This window comes from Dromiciops gliroides, chromosome 1 (genome assembly GCF_019393635.1).
Source record: "Dromiciops gliroides isolate mDroGli1 chromosome 1, mDroGli1.pri, whole genome shotgun sequence".
Classification (NCBI taxonomy): Eukaryota; Metazoa; Chordata; class Mammalia; order Microbiotheria; family Microbiotheriidae; genus Dromiciops; species Dromiciops gliroides.
The window spans coordinates 248,766,553-248,788,522 of NC_057861.1; the positions used below are offsets into that span (position 1 = coordinate 248,766,553).

Consider the following 21,970-nt stretch of genomic DNA (forward strand, 5'->3'; position numbering starts at 1 on the left):
ATTTCATCTTTAACTCATCTTCTTTTCATTTCTATTTCTTGTATAAGATTTATACATAATTATCAGTATACTTATACTTGTGTATAATTAATAAGTAGTTATACATATATTTGCTTAATAACTTTTACTGACAGGATGTTTGATCAAAATGTTTGGAGGCCACTGATCTAGTACAATGCTTTCATTTTACAAATGAGTAAATTGAGGCCAGAGAAGTCAAATAACTTGCCCAAGGTCATATAGCTAATAAATAGCAGAGCCAGTATTCAAATATAGATCCAACCCACCATTATATTCCACCTTAAAGAGTTTTTACCAACTCCCTCATTAAGAGAAAAGGAAACTGAGATACAAAGAAGCCAAGTGACTCAAAGCTTTCCCACATTTAAACAGATGGTTAGTATTACATTTAACACCATAACCCAGGTTTGGCTTCAAATGTCCTAGGTTTCTGATAATAGAATTATAGGATTCAGAGCTAGAAGATAATTTGGAGAATCCAAATAGTCCAATCTCCTCATTTTGCAGCTGAGGAAACTAAAGCCTAGAGATATTGAGTGATTTGGTGGTCACAAAGGTACTAAGTAGCAGAACCCATTTTTCGAAAGAGGAAGGGACAGAGGGAGGGAAGAAGAGAAAAAGAAAAAGAACTAAGAAAGGAGGCAGGTCTCTCTTTTTCATGCTAACAGAGTTTAAGGGGAATTTTTTTTTATAACTACACAAAAAGACAAAACCCTAAACCTATGCTGAGATTCCATGCAATCCTTCCTGACTGATGTATGGGCAAGAATGAATTACTTCTAATGGTTTCCACTTGTATGAACATGTATAAGCAATGCCTTCCTTAATCATGGGTCCTTGAGACCTACCACAAGTTCAAGGAATGATTTAGGTAAGCATTTATTTACTCAAAACCATAGACCTTATCAATGTTCCTTTTATCAGATCAACTAAAGGATACTTTATACCAAAGCAAAAGACATTTAAACAGCATGACAAAATAAATGAGAAGAATGGAGTAGCTAGGTGGCTCAGTGGATAAAGCACCAGCCCCTGGATTCAGGAGTACCTGAGTTCAAATCCGGCCTCAGAGACTTAACACTTACTAGCTGTGTGACCCTGGGCAAGTCACTTAACCCCCACTGCCCCACAAAAAAAAAGAGAGAGAGAAGGAAAGCGCTGCCCTACTATACACATAGCATACATTCTTACACAGATCATCTGATCATGAGAGGAGAGATAATACACTCTAGCACCATAGATAGAGAGTGCACACAGATGATAAGGAACATACATAGAGATGATACATTCATTCAGTAAGTATTTACTGTTAAGCACTGTGCTAGATTCTGTGTATACACAGACAAAAAGGAAACAGTGCCTGCCCTCAAAGAACTTATATTCTATTGGGAGAAAATGTTTACACAATTAAATAAATACAAAATATGTTGCCATGTTCAGTCATGTCCAATTTCTCATGACCCCATTTGGGGTTTTCTTGGAAAAGATCCTGGAGTGGTTTGCCATTTCTTTCTCCAGTTCATTTTACATATGAGAAATTGAGGCAAACAAGGTTAATTGACTTGCCCAGGGTTACACAGCTAGTGTCTGAAGTCCCATTTGAACTCAGGAAAATGAGTCTTCCTGACTTAAGGCTCAGCATTCTTTGCATTGTGCTATCTAGCTACACTATATATGTGTGTGTGTGTGTGTGTGTGTGTGTGTGGTAAATATAAACAATATTGGAAAGTAGATATACTGACAGCTGAGGGAATCAGCATAGACTTCTGCAGGATATCGCAACATTCTTCATTCTTCTTTGTTGTTGTTCAGTAGAGTCTGACTCTTCATGACCCCATTTGGGGTTTTCTTGGCAAAGATAATGGAGTGGTTTGCTGTTTCCTTCTCCAGCACATTTTATAGATAAGGAACTGAAACAAACAGGGTTAAGTGACTTGCCCAAGGTCACACAGCTAGTAAGTGTCTGAGGCTGGATCTGAACTCAGATCCTCTTGACTCCAGGCCCAAATCTATCCTGCCACCTAGCAGCCCCTGGCATGTATTAGTTCTAGAATGTTTTTTATTTATCCAAGTAGGTAAGTAATGTTATATATAAACTCACAGTGTCAGATAGTTTTGCTTAACCTTTTGCTGTTGTTAAAATGGAAGGTCTTATGAAAGGGGATCTCAATTACCATCCTCATCTAGGCAGCTCTCTGCAGGTCCTTATTTCTCCCACCTTTTCTGCTACCTCCTGGTCATCTGCTGACTTCTTGCTGCTATCCAGAGTTTTCTAATCACATCAGAGAGGGATTTTCAACTCATTTTTAGACAAGATCATGTTACTATTTTGTAATTTAAACAGCATAACCACAGTGGTCCAATAGTGGTCCATACAAATCAACCACCCCTAGGAAATTCAGTGATCAAGACAAGAAGGACCTTTGCTCATTAAATCAGAGGGTTTGAAGGTGAATCAAATAACATGCCCCTCCTCCCAATAATTCCAAGACCTCCTATCCATTATAATTAAGTGAAACTGGGGCAGCTGGGGGCACAACGGATAGAGCACCAACCCTGGAGTCGGGAGGACCTGAGTTCAAATCCAGCCTCAGACACTTGACATTTACTAGCTGTGTGACCTTGGGCAAGTCACTTAACCCTCATTCCCCAACCAAAAAAAAAAAACAATTAAGTGAAACTGTTATTACACTTTCCATGTTTGTCTTTCCCTTGGACCCTTCATAGGAATATGGGAATTGGGGTTTGTGGGTATTTGTGTGTGTATGTTTTAAGAACTGATAAACCACTTTCTGCCACAAAGGATTTGAAATGGCCTCTATAGGAATTGTACTTTGTATGTCTATAGGAAAAAATCTGATCTTCTGTGTGGTATGAGTAAAAGCAAGTTTCCTAGGTTATGGCTCATGACTCTTCCACCTCTTCCAGTAAAAAGAACTGTATTATGCTGGGCTTTTTTGCCAAGGACTTATTAGGAGATTACAAGGTGGTTGCTTAATAAAAGACAGCAAAGGTGAGACATAGACATGACCAGACCTGTTATTACCACATTTCCTAGTTTTTATTCAGAATGACTTGAACATGTGTCCTTTAAATATGAGCTTCAGCTTAAAGTCTTTGTCACAACTAGGGGCCTTAGAATCCTTTAGAATGGTGATCTTTGTTTCTTGGGTCTGTCCTGGGCTATGCCTGGCTGACAACTTTTTAAGTGTCAATTAATTGTGTAGCAAGCAAACTATATTGTTCCAGAGCAACCAACTTTGAGCCAGATTTTTAAAAATCTAAAATTTTTCTCATCTTGGCCTTCTTTTCCCCACTGCTCCTCATGGAGCTCCAACTTAATGCTGCTACAAATTTCTGTGAATAATTTCCCCCCAACATTTTAAACAGTTTCTCTTTAGCTCAGGTGGTTATTTAACCAAAGAATATTGACTAAGCACCTACTGAAATGCTTAGCACCGTGCTAAGTTCTGTGGTGAATATAGAATAGTAAAGGGTCTAATATTTGGCCTTGAAGCCATTAGGATGGAGCTGGGGAGAGAAGATTCACACATCTGAATTAATGACAAACAATATAAGACAATATAAGGGTGTGGGGCAGACTAGACTTTATAGGAGTACAGTGAAGGAGGCAATCAGTGAGGACCATAATGTCAGGCCAAGATTCCTGGAAGAGGTGATTTAAGTTGGCCTTTGAAGTTTAGGTAGATTTTCACTGGGAAGAAGGGAGAAGAGAGAGGAATGAGATGAAAGACAACATTGGAACAGAAATGAGAAGGGTGCATTCAGGGAATAAGTGTGATTCAGCATTTCTAGGGGTTTTTTTCTCTTTTTTAAAAAAAGGCTATAAATTTCAAGGTCTTAAGTCTTCAAAATATATTTTGTTTATTTTAATAAAAACTAACTGTAAGGAAAAGTTTTGGTACACTGTGAGTAGACATGATCCTACCAGTGGTGTAACCTTGGGCACATCATTTAGCCTCTCTGTGCTTCAGTTTCCTCAACTGTAAAATGATGGGGTGGGACTTGGTGACTCCAGGATCCATTTGAGCTTCAAATCTATGATTCTGTGATGTGAGTACTTGTTCCCTTTAAAGGGGGAGATGTCAAGGAGAACTGAAATCACTTCCCATTTTCTCAAATGCAACCTAATCAACTGCCTTCCCTCAATGTAAATCTTGGTCCAGCTTATTGCCCATCTATGGCTGCCTAAGATTTGTTCATGTATAGGCAGACTAATTCAATAAATTGCTCATCCAACTGCATGTCATATTAATCATAAAATATCTATCAGTCATGTGTAATTTAAAATTCTAAATGTGGGTTCTAATCTGTCCCCCCAGTTTTGGGGGAAAACTGACTAAAATCACTGATAAACGAGTTTAGGTTTTTTAAGGGTTTATTGAAAGATAGTAAAAGAAAGAGAAAGATCGAGAACAGATTTCCTATAACCTGGCAATCCTAATCTTACCTAGCTCCCACTTCTGAAGTCCTCTGCCACCACACCAATCTCTGGCAGCCAAAAAAAAAAAAGGCAGGAGCCAGTCCCCAGCATCTGCTTCCTGCTTCATCTTCCCCTTCCAGAAATGGGAGGTTCTTCAAGCTGATTGGCTAGTGTCATTCAAATTCATTAAGTACCCTTAAGCACCAGCCAGATGTGCTTAACTAGAAGTCAGCCAGTAATCCATTCAGCAGTCAGTGGCCTTATCCAATTCAATCAGTTTAAATTAATCTCCAGGTGGGCTCCTGAGTATCTGCTAAATCTCATCTATCACATTCCATTATCTTGACAGTCATATTATGCTTTAAGGTTTACAAAGCACTTTACAAATATTTCATTTTATCCTCATAACCCTAAGAGGTAAGTGTCATTATTATCCCCATTTTGCAGATGAGGAAACTGAGACAGAGGCTAAGTGACTTGCACCAGGTTACACAGCTAAGTGTCTGAGGCAAGATTCTATTTTGTCTTCCTGACTCCATCTATGGCTCTACTCATTGGGCCACTTAGCTACCTGTCTGTCTCATAATCTGGGCAATGGCTATTCTTTATCCACTTGTTATAATATTTTGGTTCAAATATGGATGGATATTATAGATAACAGATTAGCAAAAACATGATAAAGTACGTTTTGTGAATTTGAAATATCTTTTATCTTGCCCTGACCTTAATCAACTACATTCTCCTCACCCATCAATATCCACCCCGAATGCCATTAATATTCAATGAGAAATGGTCACCATAACATTCAAGCCTGCCTTTTATTATGAAGTGAAGGGGGCTTTGAATTTTAACAATCCCTTTTGGCATTTACTTCCATGAAACTTTTCATAATCACACTCTCCTTTGTCTTCAATGGCTTCAGGTGTCTGTTTTTATTTAGAAGGAGATAAGAAATTTGGAGAGCTTCAGAAACAGATTGCTGGGCATGCTTTCACAAAGTCTATTAGCTTAATTCTTTTATAAGTAAAATTATCCTTGTCAGATTAAAAAACAGGAAGAACTTGTTCCTGAGGACATGTCTCATTTCCTGGAAGTGAATTCTCTTCAACTCTTGCTCATCAAAAGCCCGTGCCCTGTGAAATAGGTTTCCATACTTCTAGATCTGGAAAGGCATTCTAGTGTAATGGATCGTGACCCTGGATTCAAGCTCTACCTCTTTACACACACTGACTGTGTGAACATGAATAAGTCAGTTAACCTCTCAATGCCCACCAGATACTAATTCTAAGGCTGTAAGCTACATACAAGTTGCTGACCTCTGATGGAGGGAATTTCCACACCAGTCTTTATATTGATTAAATCCAGGTCCAGATCCTAAACACCCCATAACTCCTAGAGTATGTGTGGGAGTTATAGGTATTGTCAACCCTGAAAACAAATGGCCAAAAATGTCACAAAGGTTATGCAATCACTATTAACTCTGAAAATCCCAAAGAGCTCACATAGGTTATCACAACCGCAGTGAACTCTAGAAAATAAAATAAAAACAAAAAAAGCAAAGAGCTAACTGTGGGCATAAGAAAAAAGCTTTTCTTTGTTCCATTGGAGGAGGGAAACTAGACACATGTGCCAGGGCCTCCTTTGATACCAAGGAAACCCGCTTTAGTGTAGGCAAATCTCAATACATATACCAATTATGCAGTGAGTTGTAGCCCTGACAACGAGGGGTAGGTAAAAGCAATGAGACAATTTTGATTCATAATAAAACTTCATGACCAAACAGGGGTATTATAGGTGCTCGTTCAAGCTCAGAGACTGCCTGGTGCTGGTATGAAACGATTCTGGGATTTTACTGTGGCTGAGTTCATCCAGAGGAGGAGCGCAAAGCATTGTTGTTATGCCAAACTCAGAACACAGCTTGCTTTCTGGGCCTTAGCTCTGGAAAACAGGGTGTCTCCTAATGGTAAAAAGAGGTGTGGTCTTGGCATGGGGATCCTGACAGTATAAAACATACATGTAGATATAAAAACATACATAATCATAATAATGATTATAATTTTCTTCCTAATTCCAAGAACCCAACTTTATTCTAATTTTCTCTCACTTATAGGTAGTGGTGGTGGAGGTCAACAGTAAATTCTGGGTAGAGGTAATGTATAAATAAATTATTTTGCCTGAAATACAGATTAAAAACAGATGAAAGACAAAAAATACAGAAAAACATAACACATAACATTAAAGTTGAACAGTTTCTGCAAGTAGATATTTTTACCAGATTTCTGCCAAATTTCTAAACAATATTTACAAACCAAATTTCTATACATGTGTATAATCTAATTCATCAAATGTATTCTTCCCTTTCATCATCATCTTCCTAAAAAGATATTAAATGACTATTTTATACTCGGAACCCATAGATATTTTGAGGTGTACAAAAAACAGTATTAGAGCCTCTAATCTCCAGGAGCTTGCCACCTTCTCAAAAATATTTAAATACTTCTTTTGCTGACTAGGTAAACAAAGATTTGATCTTAGGTCTCTAGTAGTTTAGATTTCCCCAGCTTAGTGTAAGGATGTATGTGTTAGGATAGAACCTTTTTTATTTTCTTTTGGGTTTTTTGAATAAGGTAAAAGAACAAAATGAAGATGGTGCAGCATTGCAGAAGCCCCTCAGAAGGTATAAACGTGAATGGGTTAAATTTGCAAGACCTTGTCGAGAAAGAGAAGACAATTCAAAGCGGAATCCAATTGCTACTGTGAGTTATATATAAAATAGAATTATGGGTACCAAAAAGAGTAGACTTAAATGGAAACAACAGGAAACAGTACATTTGTTTATTATTTAAAATAGCCCCCCAAAATTGTGTTTATTAAGTACCTCCTAAATGTTCCATCCTAGCTTGGTATGGAGTGAGGGGGGGGGGGGGTAAGCCCAACAGAAGAAGAACACGGAGCCCCTTATGTCTGTCATCATAATTCAGTTGGGGAATGAAGACATATCCACAAAACTTCTAGGGAAGGTTGCAAGGCTGAATGTGGCTAGATGCCAAAATAATAGTATGAATAATAGTTGGAGTTTCTGGGCAGGGAATAATCTATGTGGGTTGGTATGGTCAGTAAAGGTCTATAAGAGATGAGGTATGTAAACTGAGCCTTGAAGAATGGGTAGAATTTTGGTAGTTGGAGGTAAAGTTTTAAGGAAGTCAAGTGAGCAAAAATTATTAGGAGTTAAAAATGAGCATAGCACATGGGGGAGATAGGAAGGAAACAGGTCTGGTTGGAATGGAAAGTTTGTGTTGGTGGTGGTAAAAAAGAGAGTTGGATGAGTAGGGTAGGCATCATTGCAGAGGGCATCAATGCCAGAATAAGAGGAATTTTGCAGTCTGGTCTGATCCTGCCATCACATTCCACTATTTGGCTATTATCACAAAGGAATTAATAAGTTTTGGCAGGATTGTGTTACTATATTTGGCAGAGGCCATTTAGTATAACCCCCTTATTTTACAGATGAAGAAATTGAGGAGGTCCAAAGAGTACCACAATTAGTAAGCATTAGAGACAGGATCTGAACCCAGGTCCTTTGATTAATACTCTTTACATTGATTTCTTTTTTTATTTTTTGTGGGGCAATGAGGGTTAAGTGACTTGCCCAGGGTCACACAGCTAGTTAAGTGTCAAGTGTCTAAGACAGGATTTTAACTCAGGTCTTCCTGAATCCAGGGCCTGTGTTTTATCCTCTGCGCCACCTAGCTGCCCTGCCAAAGGCATTTTAAATGCTTTTAAATAATTGAAAGATCTGATTTCATCCTTGCACATGTTTGAAAATCTCCCTGCCCTGTCTTCAATCTGTGGATATATAGTACCCAGACTCCTCACTATAACACCAATTCTAATACACAAAAGGCCCCTTAGAAAGTTGAGGTATTATGTGTGAAAAACAACTGATCCTTTCTTGTCATCATAAGCAGTTTACATGTAAAGGTCTTTAAGTTCCTCAGTTACAGTGGAGGAAGGGAATAGGTAGAGACAATAAACATGTGGAGAGAGACTGTCCCCAAATGGAAAAGAAAATGATGAACCAGAATCCACAATGAGAGGTCTTTGGAAGGGAAGAGCAGAAAGGAGAGGGAAAGGGATTTGCAAAATGTTTTGAACTGATTCCCCATAATTTTTCATATATTTTGACACAGATTAGTTCAGATTTTCATAAAACCCAGAAAATTACATATCGGATCTCTGGAGTGGGAATTGATCAGCCCCCTTATGGTATCTTCATTGTTAACCAAGACACTGGAGAAATTAACATAACGGCAATAGTTGATCGAGAGGAAACCCCAAAGTTCCTGGTAAGTGATTCCCTAATACCATTCTGAATTTCCCCTTCTGTGCTGTGATTGATGGTGCCACTCTTCTTTTGAACAATTTAGAAAAAAGATATTGGTGCTCTCATTATAATGTACAGTCAATTAATCTATAAACTGGAGTATTTGCCAATTTAGAGTCATGGGAATTTTCTCTTATTGTGAATGCCATTTTCATTTTACTTCTAGATCACCTGCCGGGCTCTGGATCAAATGGGAAGAGATGTAGAGACTCCTCTTGTGCTTACAGTCAACATTTTAGATGTCAATGACAATCCTCCAGTGTTCTCACAAAGCATTTTCTATGGTGAAATAGAAGAAAACAGTGCTGCAAGTAAGTCTTTCACAGGACCCACCATTCTAAAGATCTTTCTCAAACTAGACTTCACTGTGGTGAGCTAGATGGATACAACAAACTGGTATCTTATTTCTCAGAATAATACAGCGAAAATAGTAAGGAAGCATTTTTCTAATTTTACAAAGAAGTTTCACATGAAGTGTAATTTACCCAGGATCACACAGCAAAGTGGTAGCTGAACTGGGGTAAGAGCTCACCATTCCTGAATTTCAAAGTTATACCTCTGATGTATGGGCAACACTCTCTTTGAAATATATTAATATCATCATTGCCTATCATCAGGAGAATATATATGTGTGTATACATATATGTAAATGTATATATGTATATATATATAGTTCCAGCACTCTATATACTGTGCCAGATAATTGCCCATGTATACCATGCATATACATATGTGTGCGTACATACATGTACATACAATATAGCATATATTATGGAATCTATTATAGATGTGTACGTGTGCATATAATATGCTATATATTTACATGTATAATACATATTTTAACTCAGTGCTCTATCCACTGTGCCACCTAGCCCTTGTATATATTTTTTGTGAACACACACATATATCATATATGTATATATGACACATTGCATCTATATATACTGTATATACAGATATGATGAGTTATATATACATGTATTGATATGTTATAAATATATATTATATATGCACATATACAGCTAGACGGCACAGTGGATAGAGTACTGGACCTGAATTCAGGAAGACTTGACTGAAACAACTAAATATACATACATATATTTATATACACATATATAAATACATATAAACACACAGAGTCAGGTACATAAATTCTGCATGTACCTGTCTGAAGGGTAGAAGGCCTGCCCGTCTAAAATCTATGTCCTTTAAAAGAGACATTTGTATTTCTAGACACGAAGAGGCAATGTAATGTAGTTACTAAAGGGTCTGGCTTGGAACCAAGAAGACCCAGGTTCAAGTATTATCTCTGGCACAAACTAGTTGTGTGACCATGTGCAAGTGACTCTCAGTGCTCTGAGTTGCAGAGAAATTGCCAGTCTGCACTAGTGAAGTCAATTTCCACACCAAGAGTTCCTTATACTAAGGATTTCTGTTCTGATCCCTCTAATTTTTGGAGCTCTCACCTTCCTCAAATGATCTTTTATTTATTTCTCTGTGTACCTATTGAATCAAGTCAAATCGACAAGCATTTATTAATGACTAATATGTACCAAGGCAACAGTCCCTGCCCTCAAGGAGCTCATAACCTAATGAGGGGAGGAGGGAAGACAGCATTCAAACAAATATATAAAAACAAAATACATACAAGATAAATTTGAAATAATCTCAGAGGGAAGACATTAGCATTATCAAGGGGCTGAGAAAAGCTTCTGGCAGAAGGCAGATTTTTTCGTCTGGGACCTGAAAGAAGTAAGGAGGCAAAGATAAGGAAGGAGAGAATTCTAGGTATGGAGGAAAACCAGTGAAAATACACAGAGGCAATGATGGAGATGGAGTGTCCCCTACAAGAAGGCCAGAGTTACTGGATTGTACGTGGAGGAAGTAAGGTAGAAAGGTTATGAAGGGATTTAAAAGTCAGAGGATTTTATATTTGATCTTGGCAGGTATGTGAAATTCAGGCAGAGGAGAATAGGGAGAGGAGGAAATAAGGAAATCTAGGTGATCCTCCTAATTCATCTTGAATTAATCCTGATCTGTGAAGGTAATGATAAGCTACCGTACTGCCTTAATAAATGATAAAATTAGTACAGTATCCAGCAGGACAAAGCCCCTGAGATGTGTATGTTTTTAAAAGTCATAAAGAGCAATGAATTAAATGGCCAGGGGCCAAAAGTTCTTCCCTGATACAAGATCAGAAGTGATAGTGAGTCAGGCTATTTGATAGTACTGTCAAAGAAAGTAAAAAAGCTGGGATATCAGGAAATTGTATTAAATGTTTGACTGGTCAATGTGGTTTGCTTGTAAAAGACATGCTAGGATGAGATATTTTAGAACCCTTGGGAAAAAACCTAATTAACCAGGCAACTCTGGTGACTGTGCCAGTGAGAAATATACTGGCAGTCTGCTGAAAATATAACCTGAATGCTGGTTTCTGGTTTCTACAGAAAAACAGTGGGTGAGAAAGAAGAAAAAGAAAATACTGACCATGTTATAGTTAACCCACCAATAAGATAATGAGAGGCTACTACCTGACAGAAAATGGGACTAGTGCTTAGCACAGTGCCTGGTACATAGTAGATACTCAATAAATCCTAGTTAACAGACTGGTAACAACCAAGGCAGAATGAAAAGGGCTTTGCAACAGGGCACCAAAACAGGGTGGTGATGCCTCTGGTACTCACCTCATTAGTAAGAGTAATTAAAGTCAGAAATTTCAGATGGTGGTTTTGGAGTTAACTTCTCCCCCAACTATGGCTGAACTGGGGGCACACTTCATACCTTGCCCACAGTATGATTTATGTTATGTGCCCTGAGTGTAAAGGGTCTTAGAGCTCTGTTTAAGAGTACTTAAGATGAGCAGATCCCAAGGGTATAACATAGAAGGTGGATGGGTACAATGAGGGACTCTTTTTGAGGGGACTTTGTAAAATAAAAGAACATATTTTTAATGGCAGGAATGCTCATAACAGCACACATGCAAGAATTTTTTGATAAGGGGTACTACAGATATACCCAGCTCTTCGATAAGGAGTTCTGCAGAGCTTGACACAGCTCTGGAGAGCCAACTGTTAATTTTCAGTGTGACTATTTATACCTTGGAAATCAGAAAATGCTATAAGTCATGGCCTGATTTATCCTTTTGTTGATTGTCTAGATTTAAGAAGGTGACAGAGAAAAGATATAATATAAATTAAACTTAAAAGTGTGTTGAGCATACTTTTTTTAGGAGAGTTGGTTGTTAAACTTTACTAGCACACCTTTGGGTATAAAGTTTAGGGAAAGCTCAGAGTCATCAAAAGGTAATAAATCAAGTGGAGTCTCAGTCAGGTATTGGTTGGATTAGATGACCTGGAGATGACCTAGAGATTCAGTGATCTGTGACCTCACTGCAGGCAGGTGACACTCATCCAGTTCTCAGGATACTAAAATTGATGTCCTCAGAAATCTAAACCTAATGCAAAGACAATAGAGTCAATGACAACAGTAAACAGAGGTCATTTGTCCAAAGAAGGAACAAGGAAAGTTACATACATTTAGAGCTAGATGATATTTTAGCAATTATCTAGTCAAACGTTTTGCAGATGAAGAAGCTGAGTCCTACCAAGAATAAATGACTTGCCCAAGATCACGCAGGTTTGGGTAATTTATTTTGGGGGATGTTAGTGGTTATTGGGTTTTTTGTTTTGTTTTTTTAAGTGAGGCAATTGGGGTTAAGTGACTTGCCCAGGGTCACACAGCTAGTAAGTGTTAAGTGTCTGAGGTCATATCTGAACTCAGGTACTCCTGACTCCAGGGCCGGTGCTCTATCCACTGCGCCACCTAGCTGCCCCGGTTATTGTTTTTAAGATAATAAATGCTAATTCTTACTTGTTGCTAGTTCTGCTTGGTTATTTCCAAGTAAAGCAGAAAGTTGCACATGAATTTAAAGAATGAGAAGGCAGTAGAAAAGCAAAGAACATTTCTGACAATAATCCCCGTTGGCCTATGCATCCTGAAGTTTCCAGGCAGAATTTAAAGGCGTAATCTTCCTCTTTACTAAATTGTGCAAGACCTAACTGGCATGAGTGGGCTGTTGCAAGATTTCCATATCTGGGATACATGTTTTCCAAGACAAGAAAGACAGTCAAGGCTGTTGGTTAAATGGAGTAATTAAAGGCTTTTGCTTTTAACAAAGCCTACAGCTAAATTCGAGACAATTTAATGGCTGTGTCACATAGAATGCAAAGCTATAATCACGGAAGGTTTTGAAGACGCTTATTAGCTTGGCCTGTGTTGTATGAAGAGAGCAAGAAATTAAGCTAGTAAATAAAAATGGAGTAGATTATAGGATAAGGTTGAGTAAAACACACTCCCTCTAGGAAGCAAAGGCATCACCTAGAAATCCCACTTTTTCTAATTCAATTTGGTGTTAAAATCTATTTGAGGAAGTTGTAGTTAGAAATCATGGACAAGTTAACACTCTCTAAGTCACCCATGACAATTGTGTATCTCCTTCTAGCTAGACTGGGCTGCTTGTTGAATGAACCGAATCAAAAGATAAATAGATAGATGAGAGACAGACAAAGTATTTATTCAACACTTAAACCTATGTGTTAGGCATTACACTAAAAGCTAGAGATACAAACACAAGCAAACAAGATAGCCCCTGACCTCAGGGAGCTAACATTCTAATGGGGAAAGACAACATGTAAAGATTTGCTGTAAATCAGTAGCACTATGGTATGGAGATGGCTGGAAAGTGGCAAGGAAGTAGATGTCTGGGCCCTGGCAAGATAAGGCAAAACTTGACCTTTCAAAGCTTGGGGGTAGGGGGAGAAGTGGGAAGGGAGGAAACAAAGGGTGGCATCCAAGGTTCCCGTAGGAGAGAGATGATGATAATGACCATATTGCTGAAGGCATGTGTGGAGACACCTGGGAAGTAGAGAGGGTACCTGGACAATGGCAAGATAAGACAGAAGAAAAGAGATCACTTGACTATTCCAAGCACCAGCCATCTTCCTTTTCTTTGAGCTCCTGCAGCACTTCTTGTATCTGTCAGTCATTGGGCACTAAATCATAAGCTGTCATATAATGCTATTTTAATCTTTTTTTTTTTTTTTAGTGAGGCAATTGGGGTTAAGTGACTTGCCCAGGGTCACACAGCTAGTAAGTGTTAAGTGTCTGAGGTCAGATTTGAACTCAGGTACTCCTGACTCCAGGGCCGGTGCTCTATCCACTGCGCCACCTAGCTGCCCCTAATGCTATTTTAATCTTGATGTTGAATGTCTTCCTATCCACCACCCCCCCATCCCCAAGGCTTTATGTTCCTCAAGGGCAAGAAGGTATATTCCTTTCGTATTTGCCACCTCTGCTATATTCCTGTTACTCCCCTAGCACAACAAATGCTGCTTTCCCCTCCCCCCTAGAAAAAAACTTAGTTATAAGCATCAAATTGAATTCACTAAATGTGGAACATAGTTTGAATTGTTCAAATTCCCAAGTCCAATAAAAGTGAATTCAAACCATTGCTGTCCCCTGAAGTAGAAATTTGACAATGATTAGGTCTGGCTCACTTGCAGCTGCATAGATATAAAAGTATATTTACAATCACCATTAATCAAAAATAACCACAAAGCTACTTCTATATGCCCTCAATTCAGTTCATTACACATTAAGATCCTGAAGTGTGTTGGACGCTGTGCTAGGAATTAGGGAACATGCAAAGTTTATATAAGACACAGAAATAACTGTGATATACAATAATGAAAGATATATGCAGATGTGAGGTACAATGAGGTCTGAAAGGAAAGGGTCATTCATTGTCCACTGGTGAAATCAAAGTAATGAAAAGAGGAAAAGCATTTTAAGCAAAATTTAAAGAAAAGGGAGCAGCATGGAATAGAACTGCCCTTGGAATTAGTTAGACCTGAATTCAAGTTCCAAATAGAGTGGGCAACTCTCTGAGACTACAAGTTATAGCAGATGTTAATAGTCATTCTGGCAATATAACAATTATACTGGCAAGGCTCTAAATCATGAAAGACCCTGTAAGTTGTATTTCTTCCCAGTTTGGGAAGAAAGGAACCTACCAGAGGATCAGAATTAGAGGGGGGGGGACTTTTTCAATACATTGAGAGTTTTAGAAATCTCTCTAGAGAAGAACATAGAGAAGAGGGTTTAGAGAGAGACAGAGACAGAAAGAAACAGAGAAGTGGAGGGTGAGAGACAAACTGAGAAGAAAGTATGGGGATTTCAAGAGCTGGTCCACCACTGAAATTTAAGCTTGGTTTAAAATTTACTTTCTATTTTATCCAAGTCCTATAGGGTCTCCTCGAACCTAAGTATACTCAACCAATCCCAATATACTTTCTTTGAAACATCATTTCATTTCTTCCAGTGTTATTTTTCATTCCTTCCAAATTGATTTATGTACTTTTCTGCCTAGTTTAATACCTTCAACTTGATTTGAGAGAAGTTCTCACCTTATAAAGGTATCGGCATCTTGTTAGTTACTTTAAATGAGATGGAAAGCTATAGGTGGATTCAATCAACCCCTGACCCTACACAGAGAAGGTACCAATCTACATTGGTAAAGGAAGTTTCCTCATGTGGGAGCTCCTCATACCAATGAAATAACATGCCCAGTTCCTATTTCTTTGTAGATAAGATGTTAATATAAAATTACAAAAATATATGAAAAAAAGAGATTGAATCAAGTCTTTCTCATGAGCTATTTCAATTAAATCTGCCTGACAGTATAACTAATGAAATCCTTTGCCCTTCTTTGAAGTTATTTTTTATTGCTTGAATCATCCCATTTAAAGACATCTCCACCCCAAATGTTCATATGGACTATTTGTGCCCAATCTGTGGTAGAGCCTTCTGAGTTCATACTGGTCTGACAGCCACCATCTGACACACTGCAACTTCACTCCAACATAGTGATGCCATTTTGGTCCTCTTCAAGAATGAAGGACAGTAACCATTGCTTGGATCATCCAAGTAATTCCTCAATTCTCCCCTTATTTTTCTTTTAAGAATTATTTTTTATTATTAACTAGACAATCTTTTCTTTCATCATCCAAATAATACTTTAGCTTGTATAGATAAAACCCTCATGCATTCAAAGTCACAATAGTATTAAGACATATTGGACATAAAATTGTGCTTCCAACAAAATAAACTAACCATCAGTATTCTTGCTAGTGTACAAAAGTCAGCCCTGGAGACTAAAAGGTGAATATAGCAGGTGTTGTCTTAATTAATTGGGCAGTATAGTTAAAAGACTTTCCCAGTGTCATCCATCAGGTATGTGTCAGAGGCAGGACTCAAACTCAGGTCTAATTTCCAGATCAATATCCTATCACTATACCAGGCTATGTACCTGCTTATTTATAAATGTTCATATAAGTCAGCTAATCTGACTGCAAATTTCAGAGACCTCAGAAACCATCCCTGAATGAGGATTTCCTTTAAGAGCTTTTAGAATCTGACTCAGTTAACTCCTGTGTATACTGCTATATCTGCAAAACAGCATGATGTAAAAATAAGCATTTAAAAAAAGGAAATTAGGAACAAAATGCAATTTTGTTTATTCTTTTGTGTGAATATAACATAGCTCTGTAAGTATTCACTTTATTCAACTTCTCCTTCCCTAGATACACTGGTGATGGTGCTAAATGCAACAGATGCCGATGAACCAAATCATCTAAATTCTAAAATTGCCTTCAAAATAGTCTCTCAAGAGCCTGCAGACCAACCCATGTTCCTCCTAAATAGACACACTGGGGAAGTGCGTTCAATGACCAGTACGCTTGATAGAGAGGTAAAGTAAAAACATTTTTGGAGACTTCTTTGCCAAAAGATTTCACTTGAACAAAACCAGAACAGGGAATTCCCCAGACCTCCATTCACTAAAACACAAAAAAAGGAAAGAAGTTAGAACAAGCCCTAATCAGTTAGTTTGGGTCTGATCTTGTGCAAAATACAGCCCTCTGAAGGGCCAAAACACAAGTCACCTACATGCTGCATAAATTTAAATATGCGAGTGAAGGCAGAGAAAAGCATGGGCATTAGAGGCTGAAAACAAATCCTCGGGCTACCAAGGGAGAGGAAAGATCACCGAATGAAAAAGAAAGATTTTCTTGGAATCCATTTCAAACCTTCTCTGGAATTTCAAACTGCAATCCTCCCATCTTCCCCATCTGCTGCTCACTGCTACTTTCTTTTTCTTTGCCTAACTTCTCTAACTCCTTTCAACTTCTCTCCTGCCTCTTTCTATAAAAAATCAGCCTTCTTTATCATTCTCCTTTTTCCTCTTGAATTCCCTAGTTTTTTTCTCTGCATTGAGTTCTGGAAAAGGAGAAAAACATGGAATCATTATATATGAAGTGGAAAATCAGCCCCCATTACCTCCTGCCCAGTTTCTACTCAAAGAATATTAACTTGTCATGGACTGCCTGTAGACACTGTGGTGTCCAAAGCCCACAGGGCAACAAAGCTGCCTAGAGCCCATCAATGGGGCATCAAATAAATTCATATTCATCACTCCCCAGGCCACAAGACGCAGCAATTAGATAGTTAGTCACCTACCAAAAATAGGTAGAGAGGGGCAGCTAGGTGGCACAGTGGTAAAGCACCGGCCCTGGAGTCAGGAGTACCTGAGTTCAAATCCGGCTTCAGACACTTAACACTTACTAGCTGTGTGACCCTGGGCAAGTCACTTAACCCCAATTGCCTCACTAAAAAAAAAAAAAATAGGTAGAGAAAGCAACTTCTACTGTACTTTTCATGATGGTTGACTGACAATAGGCATAGTCCAACTATTAAAAGTAGCCTATTATTCATTTCTTTCTGGAGCTGAATATTTAAACCTCCTAGTCAATAAGAAATATAAAGTAATTTTCAAGAACATTTTTACTGAACATATGATTTCACTGATATAGGGAGCTCCCATTGAGAGCTTCCCTCTAAGAGTCTAGGTTGATGCTCTCTCTGAAATTTATAGGCTCAGAGATTTGTCAAGGACCTAGAGAGGTTAAGTCATTTGTGCAAGGTTCCATAGACAATATTTATCATAAGCTGGTCTTGAACCTGGTCTTCAAGACTTCAAGGTCAGCTTGCCAGCTGATATGCTGCCATTGTTTTTCCAAAGTACTTTAGTGTAAATACAATCTATACATTTTTCCCCAAATGTGATTTATATAAATCCTGAGTGCAGCCTATTATCAGTGGTGTTTTTCAATGTTTAACAATATAGTCCTTCCCTTTCAAAGAGTTCTTGATTTATTTTTAAAAAAAAGAAAAAGAAAAAGCTTGTTCTGGGTGTTTAAAATATTTTTAAAGTTTGTATAAATTATTTTCTTTCTTTTTCTTTTATTAAACTTAGAAATACAGCAAGTATAGCCTGGTTGTAAGTGGCGCAGATCTTGATGGAGCTGGACAGTCAACTCAATGTGCGTGTCAAATTACAATTAAAGATGTCAATGATAATTTCCCAATTTTTAAAGAATCACAGGTATGTTTTTACTCTTTGATAAATCTATTTTAGATAGATAGACAGATAAATAGACAGACAGACAGGAAGATTTGTACTCCTCCCTATAAGGGGCTAAAATTCTAGCTATACTATCTAAAATCTAATGAGTGGTTGCCAATAAATTATAAACTTTAGCAAGAGTATTTAAGTGTTTAAGTATTTATTAAAGAGCATTAGGATCAGAGAGAAAAGTAAAAATCTAACTATTTCTAAGAGACCCCATCATCTGACCTGCCATGGTGAGGTCAGGAACCAAAAAGGACCCAATGCTTCCTCCTTCCTCCCAGAAGCCTCCTGTGAAACTGGGAACATCCCCCATCCACACGCACACACAGCTCCAAGCTAATTGGCTGGTAGCTTTGATAGACAGTACGCACAAGCAAACGTCACTTCCTGACACCAAGGAACTGACCACATGGCTTGCCCTCAGACGCCTTCTCCTCATGGTGGAGCTTTCCTACAGTAACTCTCTAGCACGGGGCGTCACTCCAATCATTACATCCCTGCACAGTTAGATGTTGCTAACCTTGCCTGAAACAGTCCTGTTTTCAATAGTGCCTGACACATTATTTTACCACTCAGTGCCACTGATGATAGAGTGTCAGGCCTGAAGTCAGAAAAATTCATTTTCCTAAGTTCAAATCTGGTGTCAAAGACTCACTAGTCATTTCACCCTATTTGCTTCAGTGACTAATCTGTAAACTGAACTGAAGAAGAAAATGGCAAACTGCTCTAGTATCTTTGCCCCCAAAACTCCAAAGGGAATAGCAAAGAGTCTGACATGACTGAAAAGACCAAAACACCAAAATAACACAGTATTTTCCACTAAAGGTGTGTTTATGAATTAAAATTAATTGACACCATTGTGATCATAAGTATATATTGAGTGGGCTGGGAATGCCAACATACTCTAGGGGAGCATTCCCATTGGTCCTTACACTTTTTTCATGATGTGCAGCAGCCCCAATGTCCCCCTTGTAAGTTGAACATGTTCACTTCAAAGAAGAGAAAATAGTGTAAATTCCTTTTAGAAAAGGACTAATAATTTAGCCTTAACAAATTCTTCAACTCTCTTTTTAGTATTCAATAGAGATTAAAGAAAATACTCTTAGTTCCGAAGTGATTCGGTTTCAAGTAATAGATCTTGATGAAGAGTTCACGGATAATTGGTATGCAGAATATTTCTTTACCTCTGGAAATGAAGGGAATTGGTTTGTAATAGAAACTGACACAAAAACCAATGAAGGAATCCTGAAAGTTGTTAAGGTATGTTGCTTTGTTTAGTTTATGGGGGGACAGCTGGGGAGGATCTGTGATTTGACTGGTGTAGGGAATTCCCAGTGAGGGGAATTCCAATCTAGAACAACTGCAATTTATACCTGAGAGTTGCTTGAGGACATTGAGAAGTTAAATGACTTGTCCACAATCACATAGCCATTATTTGTTAGAGGTGGGTCTTAAACCCACCTTCTAACTTATGAAAAAAATACCAAAATTAGATACTTAGCAATGCTGAGAGCTACGTCCTTCACAACTAGTACTAAAATTATAATCTTAATTGAAACTACCACATTTCGCCAACAAATGCAAGTGAATATACTTTTTCAGTTATTTGTATATATTACTATCAATCTGAATACATGTACATTATCACAAGAATTTAAAATAAAATCAACATATTAATGTCACCCACTGTAATCATATTCAAGTTCAATGCTCAGGAAAGATGGGTTAAATTTTGGATTATGGGATGGGATGAGGCAGGTCTTCTTTAAATGTCCCTCTGAATGGGTTCTAACTACATGAAATAGTTAGGGCTAAAAGAACAAAAATAAATACCCATCCCTGGAAAGTGAAAATGTCTTAATTGAATCTTGGGGGAAAAAATAATTGCGGAGACTACCAGTGGAAAGGTAAAGAGAGAGAAAAGAGCAAGTATGCTAAAAAGCAACAAATAGGCTGGTATGACCAGATGTCTGTCCTCTGATCTCAAAGAACCCCATGAAACCAGGGTGATGTCATGACTTGCACTGAATTGGATTTAAGTGAGGGAGAGTTGTGCAAGGTCACCAAATTTACTCTCCCCTCCAGAGTCATCTGAGTCCAGTGGCAAGATATACATCAGGATGACTGGATATGGCCCCAGATGTTTAAGGTGATAGGGGTTAAGTGACTTGCCCAGGGTAACACAGCTAGTAAGTGTATAAGGTGAAAACTCAGGTCCTCCCACCTTCAGGGCCAGTGCTCTAACCACTGTGCCACTCAGCTGCCCCTGTTAGAATATGTGAAGGGGAGTAATATATAAGAAGATTGGAAAGGTAGGCAGGAGCCGATTTGTGCAAAGTTTAAATGCCAAATAGGAGTTTTTAGTTATTCTAGAAGCAACAGGAAACTATTGAAATATGAGGAGCAGTGGAGTGACATGATCAAACCTATCCTTTAGGAAAATTACTCTCAAAGCTATGTAGAACATGGATTAGAGAGAGGGCAAACTTGAGGCAAGGAGAACAATTCTACGTCTGCTGTAATAGTTTAAGCAAGAGGTGTTCAAGTGATGAGGTCCTGAACTACTGTTGCACTTTTGTGAGTAAAGAGGAAGGATGGAGAAAGTAGGGACAAGACTTGGCAACTGATTGTATTAATGGAGTGAGTGTGTGTGTGTATGTGAAGAATTGGGAATGTCACTGAGGTGGGAACCTCAGAGACTAAGAGACAGGTGGGAAGCTCGGCAGAGAAGAGGGTTTGGGAGGAAAGCAGATGAGCTCTGTTTTGTACATGTTGGGTTGTACACGTCTGGTGGTTACCGGACATTCAGTTTGACTCACCCACCCACCTAATTCATAGAACCTTCTTGACATATCAATTCTAGTCTGCCCCACTTTTATCCAATATATCCCTTTTGTTTATAGTATCACTTTCCATTTTGGTAATATAATTATAGGTCATCTCCAACCACTTACTAGCTCTTTGACTAGGGACAAATCATTTCATTTCTGTCAGCTTCAGTTTCCTCATCTATAAAATAGAGATGATAAAACTTGCATTGTCAGCTTCACAGTATTCACAAAACCATAGAATATTAGAGTTATAAGGAACAATCTAGCCCAGTCACTTCATTTTATAGGTGAGAGTTGGGCTGACTTGCCTAAGGTTGCATAACTAGAAAATGACAAAATTAGGTTTTCTCACTTTAGGGTTAGTTTTCTTTGAGGAAGGGACTTTGTTAACCTTAAAGTGTTATGTAAATATGAATTATTATTCCTACTTTTTTGCATTTGTACATAAACATGAGCAAAAATAAGAAGGTATAATGAGGATTTTAAGGGTTATAAGGCTGCATAGCCTCTCCAAAGTCAATCAGAAAAATTTCTTTTTTGCTAGGTTACCTGACATCCAGGAGTAGTAGATGCTCTGCCCTTAGGCTACTGAATAAACTGCTCAGTTGTCCTATAAGATTATCTCTTGCTTATCACATCTAAGAACCTCTGAGAGTCAAGCCAGAGGAATTGCATATATAGCCAGTGAGGAATATATGAATACTGAGACAGCCTAAAAAGATACCTATTCTCTAAGCATTAGATATTAGACATGGGTATGAGGA

At 38.2% G+C, this 21,970-nt stretch overlaps 1 protein-coding gene across 1 annotated transcript in view; it reads left to right on the top strand.

Moving 5' to 3' along the window:
- Positions 1-1,882: 1,882 nt before the first annotated feature.
- The window catches only part of DSG3 (desmoglein 3), a 38,260-nt gene continuing 18,172 nt past the window's right edge, over positions 1,883-21,970 (top strand). Inside the window, exons 1-9 of the mRNA XM_043977509.1 lie at positions 1,883-1,894; positions 6,402-6,443; positions 6,576-6,614; positions 7,093-7,221; positions 8,656-8,811; positions 9,016-9,160; positions 16,490-16,656; positions 18,220-18,348; positions 19,450-19,635. Coding sequence (XP_043833444.1) covers positions 1,883-1,894; positions 6,402-6,443; positions 6,576-6,614; positions 7,093-7,221; positions 8,656-8,811; positions 9,016-9,160; positions 16,490-16,656; positions 18,220-18,348; positions 19,450-19,635 — 1,005 coding nt within the window. The remainder of the gene's footprint in view (positions 1,895-6,401; positions 6,444-6,575; positions 6,615-7,092; positions 7,222-8,655; positions 8,812-9,015; positions 9,161-16,489; positions 16,657-18,219; positions 18,349-19,449; positions 19,636-21,970) is intronic.